Source organism: Abramis brama, assembly GCF_963993115.1.
Source record: "Abramis brama genome assembly, chromosome: 15".
Taxonomy (NCBI): domain Eukaryota; kingdom Metazoa; phylum Chordata; class Actinopteri; order Cypriniformes; family Leuciscidae; genus Abramis; species Abramis brama.
This window is the reverse complement of record NC_139977.1, coordinates 18,420,499-18,431,154: the sequence shown is the minus strand read 5'-3', so window position 1 is coordinate 18,431,154 and position 10,656 is coordinate 18,420,499. Positions and strand designations below refer to the sequence as shown.

Sequence of the window (10,656 nt, the reverse complement as noted above, 5' to 3'; positions counted from 1 at the left end):
ACATCTATATAAAATGAGGAGCAGAATTGTTTGTGGAATCTGCAGCTTTAGCAGATGAAAGGTTGATGCCTCACTGAAAGGCAACACTTCTGTGTCTAAGGTATGTTGCAAACTTGTTAAAATTTCATTTTTAAAGATGCCACTCAAAGTTAATAGCTATCAGTACAATTGCATGATTCACACTGTAAACTTGCTCTAATTAATCTTGTTCTGTTTTTGTTCCTTGTATTTCAGCTTATGGCGGGGTCCAATGGCACAGCTGGGGATGTTTCATTCATTTATCAGCAAATCTTTAAGGTAGACATGGATGCTGGGCCCAGTACTAAAATTTCAGTGATTTTGTTCATATCCCTGTTCTTCTTTTTTGTAAACTGTGTGATGCTCTTTGCTCTAGGAAGCAAGCGCGTGTTCCATGAGACGCCGCGCTACATTCTTTTTGGTCACATGCTTATGAATGACTCTGTGCTTTTGCTGATCACAACTACCATGTACACTATGGGAGCATTTTACCTTCAAGTAACCAGAACCGTCTGCACTTTATTAGTAGTGATCTCCTACTGCACTTTCCGTAACGCTCCTCTGACTCTCGCACTGATGTCTCTGGAGCGGTACGTGGCAATCTGCTTCCCTCTGAGACACTGCAACATCGCCACACCAAAAAGGACTGGAATCGCCTTAGGAATCATCTGGTTCCTTAGTTCTATAAATATTATAACAGACATTATTTTTGTTTTAATTGTCAACCCCAGTTTATTTCTAGAAGTTTTATTTTGCACACAAGAGAAATTGTTTCTATTCAAATGGCAGCTGGATAAAACTCAAGGGTTTGATGTTCTTTATTTTGTGTCGGTTGCTGTGATCATCATTTTCACATACATTAGCATTATGATCACGGCCAGGTCTGTTTCCTCTGATAAAGATTCAGCTAAAAAAGCCCTCAGAACGGTGCTGTTGCACTTGATTCAGCTGGGACTGTGTCTCACCTCTTTCCTCTACGCCACGATAAACAAAGCACTATACATGGTTACTGACAGCTCTTCTCTCTTCATAAATCTCAGATATCTAAATTTTCTTATTCTTCTCATGCTGCCACGTTGCCTGAGTCCTCTGATCTATGGTTTGAGAGATGAAGCCGTGTGGCCCTTGTTCAAATATTATTTCTGCTATCGTTCAGGCAAAGTAAGGCCCTCTGTTAATATACATTAACTGTATGTTACAAAAGATGATTTGAAAAAAGTTACCGTGCAATAATAATTTGAGCTTGTATGAATGCCATATTTAAAAATGTTTGTCTGAGAAGGTCAATGGAACCATATACTTTTACATTTTCTGTTTAAAATGAATATACATGTTTTCTTTTCTAATACAGAAGATGATTTTTAAGTGGATTTTACATGTCTTACTGCTTAAACAATGCATCCTCTGTTAATTGTTAACAAGCTCTTATAAGAATCTTTTATCATATATGCAGACAGCTTGTATTATGCACATATACACTTTGGACTGTTCAATGTGTGTGAAATAAAGCAATGTATTGAATTATTAACAGTATAAAAAGGTTAACATTTGTCTGTAGAGTTTGTCTTACTGCAATATGAGAGTTTATCTTTAGTATAAGCTAAATGCAATATTTTCTGTACAAATTATTGTGCTTCTTGATATATTTTATTATGTTTATATACTGATTCTATCAATAAACTTATGAATTTGATTATGACTAATAGGCATATTTCATTTTGCTTACATATGAAAGACGTGTTCTCTCTGCTAATACTGTAAATTATAAAGGGTTACTCGTCTACTCATAAGTTAAACTACTCATTAAAAAAATTGTCTCATACCTTTTTTTTCTGGGAAACAGGAACAGATTTGATTCACTACAACGAATTACATTCAGTGACAACAGGCATAGAGTAAAAGATTGATTTTTACACCCTGTGAAAATCAATATTTATACCGAGCCCTAGAATGAATGAGCACAGACTGCGGAAATCTCTCTTTTTATTTTTCCCTTGAAATCGGCAACCGACCAACACTTTGACCACAATATGATGCAATCATCCTAATTACAACAACAAACAAGCAAGGCATCAGAGGAAATGCAAAAGAAATCAGTTAAGGGGGAAATAAAAATGTAAATATACATAACGATTTTAAATTAAAGTATTATTGTATTATTATTTCCTGCCAAAGTAGCCATGAGAATTTTAATGACTACAGCAAAAACATACATAAATTCATACAAAACTGAATATAATTTAAGAATGAGTTCGCAGTAAATGAGTCATCATGATTTTGGTTGTATTTTAATCCCCGGTGAGAGCAGAGAGGGATGACAGCGCTGGATGAAGACTACGAGCGGAGGCTACACGTCGTCTGTTGAAGCAAACAACACGCAGGAGACGAGGGCAAGATTAGAAAACAAATAAAATGTATGAATTATACGACTCAATCAACATTTGACTTCTTACCAGGGGAAATCCTCCTTGAATTCAGTGAACTTGTTACGGACCATGAATGTGGCTATAGCGTCAGCTACCTGCAAAACGGCATAATATAGTTCAGAAGAAACCAAATCAGTAAAAGACTACAGCAGAAACGAATATGTCCAAGTTTTCAATGACTGTGACCCGTCTATGCCTGACCACAAAATATTTAAAAGAAATTTAAACTTGCTCCATGGTTTCTAATTTCTTTAAATTAAACACGTCCAAATAACTTGATTCAATCGTGTCCAAATAACTTGATTCAGTCGTGTCCAAATAACTTGATTCAATCGTGTCCAAATAACTTGATTCAATCGTGTCCAAATAACTTAATTCAATCGTGTCCAAATAACTTAATTCAGTCGTGTCCAAATAACAATTCAGTCGTGTCCAAAGAACTTGATTCAGTCGTTTCCAAATAACTTGATTCAGTCGTGTCCAAATAACTTGAATCAATCACGTGGAATTGTATGATACAAACAGACGTACCTTTTCCGGGGCATCTTCATGAACAGCATGGCCACATTGTGGCAGAACCTGCATCTGAAACTTTCCTGTAATAATAATAATAATCAAAGACGACATGAGGGATCTTCTGGTCACAGCAACGTGACTTGCCTGAAGAACAGGAATATCAATGCCTTACCTTGCATTTGCCCAATGGTGAGATCTTTATCAAGCCTGTCAACACCTGTGGGAAACACATTATTACACATTAAAGTCACCATGTAATCAAGATTGACAAGTCTTAATTTTCTATAGAATATTGCAGTATTTTTTAATAAAATGATTTATCCGGGTACATTATTTTTTTTTATTTCATGTGCCCTCGTAATCTTTCATCAAAATAACTCCCCCTCCCTCTTGCAGCAACATCTCTTCTCTTCTCTGATGATGTGTTTACTGGCGAGAGGGCGGGGCAACCTGTCACTCACATGACATCACAGCAATAGCAAACGATCCAATCAATTCCCAATGAACAAAATTAAGTCCCGCCATACATTTTTTCTTGTTCAAGACGCCTTTTTACTGGAATATATGACACAATAGAGAAGAAAAGACTATCGCAACTTCTTTTTCATGCTGACTTTAAGAGATCTAAAATACACGTCCAAGCCTTACCAGCCAGCAGGAGGAGTTTTGGCACAGAGCAGCTGAGAAAGAGAGAAGACAATCCTTTAAACCAGCCCTCCCAGTACTTCTCTGTCTTTGAGAGTTCAATACGCCATGTGTACAGACATTCTTTCTTTATCTGCCAAATGGAAAAATCATCATTCAATCATTTGTACATAAAATAATGTGATGTTTGATGTTCATTACGTAAATGCATAATAAAGTAAGGGATAATGTACACTGCCGTGCAAAAGTTTTGGGTCTGTAAGAGTTTTTGAAAGAAGTCTCTTATGCACACCAAAACTGTGTTTATTTGATCATAAATACAGTAAAACATGTTGTGATATTGTGAAATATTATTACAATTTAAAATAACTATTTTCTATTTTAATATATATTTCGAATTGTAATTTATTCCTGTGAAGGCAAAGCTGAATTTTCAGCATCATTACTCCAGTCTTTAGCGTCACATGATCCTTCAGAAATCATTCTTATATGCTAAATTGGTGCTCAGATTGCATTTCTATTATTATCAATATTAAAATCAGTTGTGCGGTTTGTGGAAACCGTGATTTTCCAGGATTATTTGATGAATAGCAAGTTCAAAAGAACAGCATCTATTTTGAAAAGAAAATCTTTTTCAACATTATGAGTGTCTTTATTGTCATTTTTGATCAATTTAATGCATGCTTGCTGAATAAAAGTATTTAAAAAAACAACATCTACTGACCTCTAACTTTGAACTGTAGTATACAGTCAGCCAGTTATTCTTGCAAAATAAGCCCTGACAGGGTGATAAGATCAGAATTGAAATATTTATTACCTCTTGGTCATCCTCTTTCTTCCTTTTATGGTTGGATTCACCTCCTTCTTCATCTTCCTCTTCTTCTTCAATAATGCCTTCAGTTATGCTCTTGGAAACCCCTGGACTACTCAATGGCTCCTCGCATCTAAACATCCAAACACATCTGATCACAACAATATATACAATAGCTAGATATTTCTACAGATTTACAACAATTCCTGGAGCTAGTTAAAGGGATAATAAAAATGATTCTGTCATCATTTACTCACACTCAAGTTTTTCCAAACTTGTATGAGTTTCTTTCTTCTGCTGAACACAAAATAAGATATTTTAAAGAATGTTGGTAACCTGAGAGATAGTAAATGATGACAGAATTTTCATTTTTAAGGGAACCCATACTAGGGAAGACTCACTTTTTCACCTGTCCAACCATGGACACTCGTGCAGACTCAATATTTCTGATCTGACCACTTTTCACACTGGTAAGGAAAAAACAACAACACAGTTACCAGTTGGGATACATGAGGCATACTGACCCCTACCATGTTTAGCAAACTAAAATAACTGTATTCTAAATATACTTGATAAACAATCTGGGCTGCATTTCTCAAAAGCATTATGAGCCAAGTAGATCGTAGTAAAGCCCATTGGTGGCAATGGTTCTACGATCTACTCAGGCTTATGATGTTTTTGGGAAATGCAGATCAGATAATTTACAGTTTAGGCCTGGCTTTCAATTATTCTGTAACGTTGAATGGCTTAAATACTTATTTTATCCCCAGAAAATGAAAAATAAAATCCATGTAATAGAGGCATCAATATCAGTGACTTTCAATCAATGTACTTATTACAAAAATGCCTTTAACCATAATTATTAAAATGTAAAATATTCAAAACACTGTCTTTATGTTGTTTTCAAATTATGTTTGGAGATTCCTTGTAAACATGACAAATTTTAATGTTTGGTGCGATTAATTACAGAAATCTGTGCAATTAATCGATTAACAGCCCTAGATTTTAAATATATTCCAGCACTAGATATTATTTGTAACAACATACTCAAAACTATGTACCTCCATTCGATTGCGTTCTCCACAGATTTAAACGTTTTTGGTCGACCTCTCAGAAAGTTTTGCATGCTGTTCAAGGCATCCATTGCTGTACCTGAAGATTGGACAAACTAGTATTAACGCATACATAAATATAACACACAGTCACAAATAATCAAACTGTATTGAAATCGATGACAAAACATACAGTGGTTTCATAAAGATTTTTGTGAATACATCAATAACTGTGCAACTCTGAGATGTCAAAAGAGCGAATTTTTTTTCAATGTATGCACTTATTTACTTTTTCTCTTGTCATGAACTGTTTTTGCTTGTGCGGATTGTGAAACAAGGTAAAATAGGGATGAGGTGTGAAAACTTACCTTCCACTACATCAATAACACAAAGGCCAAGCAGTGATGGGACATGATTGGATGCAGCCGTGTGAACTGCTATTGCTCCACCCATGCTGTGACCAATGATCATGATCGGAGGTGGGTTTTCACCATAAAGTGCCTCCACCACTTTTCCAATATCCCTGAGAAAAAAGTAACATTTCTAAATTTGAAGAAACATTTCTAAAGAATATGTTTACACAACAACGATGTACTAAAAACAGTAAAGTTTTTCCTTTGCCATAGCAGGCTTTACGTTTTGTAAAGACACTGCGTGCCTATAGACTGAACATGCAATACACATGTGCATGATGTCACCGTTTTCACAAATTCGTATTTTTGTAGTTTACGCAGGTACGATAACGGTATCATTTTCAAAAAAGTTTTCTTTGAAACCTGTTTAGTGTTTGCATTTTCAGGCCCCCAAAACACCGTTGTCGTGTAAATGAACTGCCAAAAAACATAAGATTTTTTCCCGTTTTTAGGGCCATGTAAGCAGCTCCTAAATGTCGCAAAAACTTAATTTGTACAGACACTGAAAGAAGAGAAATAAGAACGTACTCACTTGGCCATTGTTTCAGCAGAGAGGTCGTCAGGGTTCTTTACTTTAGAATCACCTAAATTTTATGAGAAAATATGACATTTGAAACCAGGTCGATTAAATAATATATTTTGTGTTAATTGTATGCATGTTATTGACCTATGTGATTAGGTAATCAAAGGTAAATGGTTTGTTATCAGCTAATTAACTAAAACAAGTACGTTTTTTTAAAATAAGAGTTTGAAATCCCTTACCATGTCCTCTGAGGTCCATAGCTGCAACCCTGCAGTTAATCCTACTGCATATAACAGACTGTAAATACAAACATCAGATAATATCATTTATAATATTAGCAATTATTTGAATTAAATATTTTTGCTTCATATTTTTGTATAATGTGCTAAAAAAAAAAATCTGAATTTTTTTTGTAACAATATAAGAGTATTTACTGGGTACCAACAGGCCTAATTGTCCATGTATGTATATTTATTTACAAGTAAATAAATATACATATCTATACACACACTACTGTTACACGTGCCGTATATTAGAGCACAGAACAGAGCGCTTTTTTTCCACATCTGTCTCTTTATGATGTACATGATGTATCATAAAAACACAGACCTAAAAGTGACGTAGTGCGGTACGGCTTTGTGAGACGCAAGAAACTCACAGTGAACACAGCCCAGGACAGTGCAGAGTGACCTCCTCCGTGAAGGAGCAACAGGACAGGACCATCAGAGCCACTGCTGTAAATTCTGAATGTGTACAGAGGAGTTAAGGAATGTTTTACGGAATAGAATGGATTATATTACATGAGGTTTGTGAAGGCCAATATTTCAACATTTTCCAAGAGTCTCTTCAACAATTAAGCAAAGGATATGTCTTTGCTGTTGTCATTTTCCACCTCCACATCCTCCATGGTTTCGAAGTACTGACTCCAGGGCAGAGGAGTAAAATCTCGTTTTCTTCCGGGTCTGCATAGAGAGAGGGGAGAACAAAATACAGTCAGTGGCATCCATGTGTTCTTGTGGATATTTCTTATATCCTTGTGGGGTCAAAGAAACCTAGTGGGGTCCCAGGTTAAATGACTGACCCAATGGATATAGAGGTCAAGGTGTGAAGATGAACGTGATGGGAATTCAGTCTCATTTAAGCAAATTGGTTCTTTCGAACTGTTTCGCACCATTACGTAATGATAAGCTGCCATTTAAAGCCAGCATGAAACAGAAGATTTCATTGATTTGATTGTATATCCATGTGAAATGGCTTCTCAAACAAGAAAAAATGTATGGCGGGACTTAATTTTGTCCATCGGGAATTGATTGGATCTTTGTGGTTCGCTATTGCTGTGATGTCAGGTGAGTGACAGGTTGTCCCGCCCTCACGCCAGTAAACACATCATCAAAGAAGAGAAGATATGACGTTGCAAGAGGGAGGGGAAGTTATTTTAAATTAAAGATTACAAGGGCATTTGAAGTGCAAATTATGAGGTGTACACTAATAAACCATTTATAATAAATACTGCAAAATTCCATACAAAAATAAAATAAAATAGATAAATTTGATAAAGGATCATACACTCCTGGGCAAAAAAATGGGCTAAGCTCAAAATGGCAAAAAAAAAAAGCTTTTAATTATTTTAATTAAGCTCACAAATTATTGGTCAGGAAATTAGCAAAATTTAAAAAAAGTGATGAATCACAAAGTAACACGAGTTCCACGATGATGCTCTTCTAAAATCTTCTGAGAAATATAATAATAAATGCATGTCTAGCACAGTGAAGCATGGAGGAAGAGCGTCATTGTGTGGGGAGCCTTTTTAGTTGCTGGTATGTGTGAGCTACTTCACTGTGAAAAGTCATCACATGCTTTGGAGTACAGGAGACTATTGCAGAAAGGTTTGCTTCCCACAATTGAAAAGATGTTATCTAAAGAGGAATGATGTTATTTCTCAACAAGACCTTGCTCCTGCCCAAACTGCAAAGACAACCAAGAAGTGGCTTGAGAACAAATCCATCAGGCTCATGTTTTGGCCTGATGAGAGTCAGATTTGAACCCTATAGAGAATTTTTGGTCTCACTTTAAACACAAATGAACTGGGAGACAACAACTCATGAACTGTTTGAAGCCATTAACATTAAGAGGAACAACACTTTATCTACAGTATTTGTGCAATTCTGGCTAATTTCCAGACCAGTGATTTGTGACTAAAATGGTTAACACCATTAAAAGTCCAATAAAGATTCTGCCATTTTTGGCTAACAAGCTAGGCCTTTTTTTTTACCCAGGAGTGTACAATCAATTAGTAAATTAAGTTCTAATATATTTTATTTTGTATCATGTGTATAAACATTCTTACCGCCCTCTCATTTGACCATAGTAATATACGTATGTCCGAAACAGAGGTTGTTGCGTTGTTGTTGATATGAGAACCTTGAGCCGATTAAATTCGTTAACTAAGACGATACACAGAACGCAAGAGGGACCGCAGTTGACCAGCAAAATTTAATCGTGGATGGATTTTAGACTTGCTTTTTATTACGTGCGACAAATATTGAAAACAGTTAAACACACATATAACCAATAGATCCCGAGAACAGTTATGATTCGTCGTGACAGCTACCAGCTATCAACGATAATGTTGTTAAAACACCTTGTATGTACCGATGTGCATATGATTATAATGAATGATATGATGAAGTGTAAACTCACCCCATTCTTATTTTAGATCCAGACTGCAAACCTGCCATTGGGGGTTTGGAGGCTAGCAAATTCAATTGCAACTGTTTCTCCATGGTGCGAGGAAAACAAAACCCTTTGAGCACGTAAAGCGTCTAGCCCTCTCTGCACCATACGATCCTCTTCTATAAACAGTACAGTTGTTCAATTTACACATTCACGATAAATCAGACTAGTTCAGCAGCAGACAGGTACAGAAATCTATGTTCACACAAGTAGTCTCCGCCCACCAGTATTTTTGCCCAGAGTGCATTATGGGAAATGTAGTCATGCAATTGGTTCTTAACGCTAACTCTGACGTCAAGGCGCATGGAAAGAACTACAACTAACAGAAAACCAGTTTTGGTTCCTTTGCACGTAAACCACCCTGAAAAATATGACGTAATGCAATACAAAAGATGATGGATTGATCATCATCAGTCCCCCCCCAAAAAAAGTGGGTGGAAAAAGGTCCCTTGTAATTGACTGTTTTCTGAATATTGATTGTTTATCGATTTCTGCAACTTTTCTGAAAGCCTTGACTACTATATCTTTAATGTAACATCTGCTTTCTGGTGTAGACATTTTTTCCACTTAAATAAATATTATCAATTTTCCCAAATTACCAAATATTACCAAATTTTCATATTCCTGAACAGGTAAAAAGTTTTGTTTTTTGGTTAGCTATGTCTCTCTCACTCTCTCTATATATGATAGTATTTATATATTTTATAATAAAAAATGGCTCAAAAATTTTTTTTAATCATAAGTTTAATGTATTATTATGCATTCTTTTTTGTCTATTTTTAAATCTTATCATTGTCTTTGTGAACCCTAAACTTAAAGCACTGGATTGTACATGCATTTGTTGAATATTGCAAATGTTTTGTAATGGTTGTTTGCAATCTAAATTTAAAAAGTGATTTGGACCAAGCATTATGTAAACTGAAAGATTTCTGTGAAGGTTTTTGACTTTGAAATCAGCATTTATGATTGTGAAAAGCTATGAGTAACAGCAGCAGTCGCAATAATAATGATTATGTTAAATATTTCCATTGGAGTGCATCAGAGAGAAGACAAAAAAAAAAAGAAGAGATTTGATATTTTTCTCCTTAATTGCTTTAATAGATGATTATCACTCTCATAAACAGAAGTTTCTTTTTAGGGCAGGATCACTGGTATATGGTGAAATAAAATCAAATAAATAATATAAACGAAGCACCATAATATGGATAAAAGGCATGAATCTAAGTGGCCTACATTCAGTAAAAACTTCTTTCTTAAGAAATGCAAAAACACTAAGCAGGGAAACCTACTTTGGACCTAGTTTGTGCTAATCATAAAAAACGAAACATTCACAGTTCAGAAAAAAGAAAACGAAAATGAAAATTGCCACAGCAAGGACTTTTTTCCCTTTTAAGACATATTTAGGGGCTTCAATAGACTATTTGGTGAAATCCCAGAATGTAACACTGCCAATAAACTCCCTGTGAGGCATCTTAAATCAAATCACACTCAAGCCACCAGTTACAAAAGGATGCAAAAA

General features: G+C 35.4%; 3 protein-coding genes across 4 annotated transcripts in view; 1 reads left to right on the top strand and 2 right to left on the bottom strand.

Annotated features, from left to right (window-relative positions):
• Window positions 1–237: 237 nt before the first annotated feature.
• On the top strand, window positions 238–1,336 carry LOC311098054 (odorant receptor 131-2-like; the record flags this gene model as incomplete). Its single annotated transcript, XM_084138118.1, has 1 exon — window positions 238–1,336. The coding sequence occupies one exon, from the start codon at window positions 238–240 to the stop codon at window positions 1,204–1,206; it is 969 nt and encodes a 322-aa protein (XP_083994244.1). The 3' UTR covers window positions 1,207–1,336.
• A 648-nt stretch (window positions 1,337–1,984) lies between these two features.
• On the bottom strand, window positions 1,985–9,323 carry ppme1 (protein phosphatase methylesterase 1). The gene is made up of 14 exons (XM_084138110.1): window positions 9,105–9,323; window positions 7,275–7,366; window positions 7,063–7,157; window positions 6,644–6,701; window positions 6,414–6,465; window positions 5,837–5,991; window positions 5,478–5,568; window positions 4,818–4,883; window positions 4,423–4,549; window positions 3,609–3,738; window positions 3,133–3,177; window positions 2,976–3,040; window positions 2,472–2,539; window positions 1,985–2,376 (listed from the first exon to the last, which is right to left on the bottom strand). Coding segments are annotated over exons 1-14 (1,128 nt in total). The 5' UTR covers window positions 9,188–9,323; the 3' UTR covers window positions 1,985–2,375.
• Window positions 9,324–10,206: 883 nt separating this feature from the next.
• The window catches only part of sms (spermine synthase), a 13,036-nt gene continuing 12,586 nt past the window's right edge, over window positions 10,207–10,656 (bottom strand). For both annotated transcript variants that reach the window (XM_084138111.1, XM_084138112.1), the window contains exon 11: window positions 10,207–10,656. This exon is cut by the window's right edge and continues 488 nt beyond it. The gene's annotated coding sequence lies outside the window, so the exon portion shown is untranslated.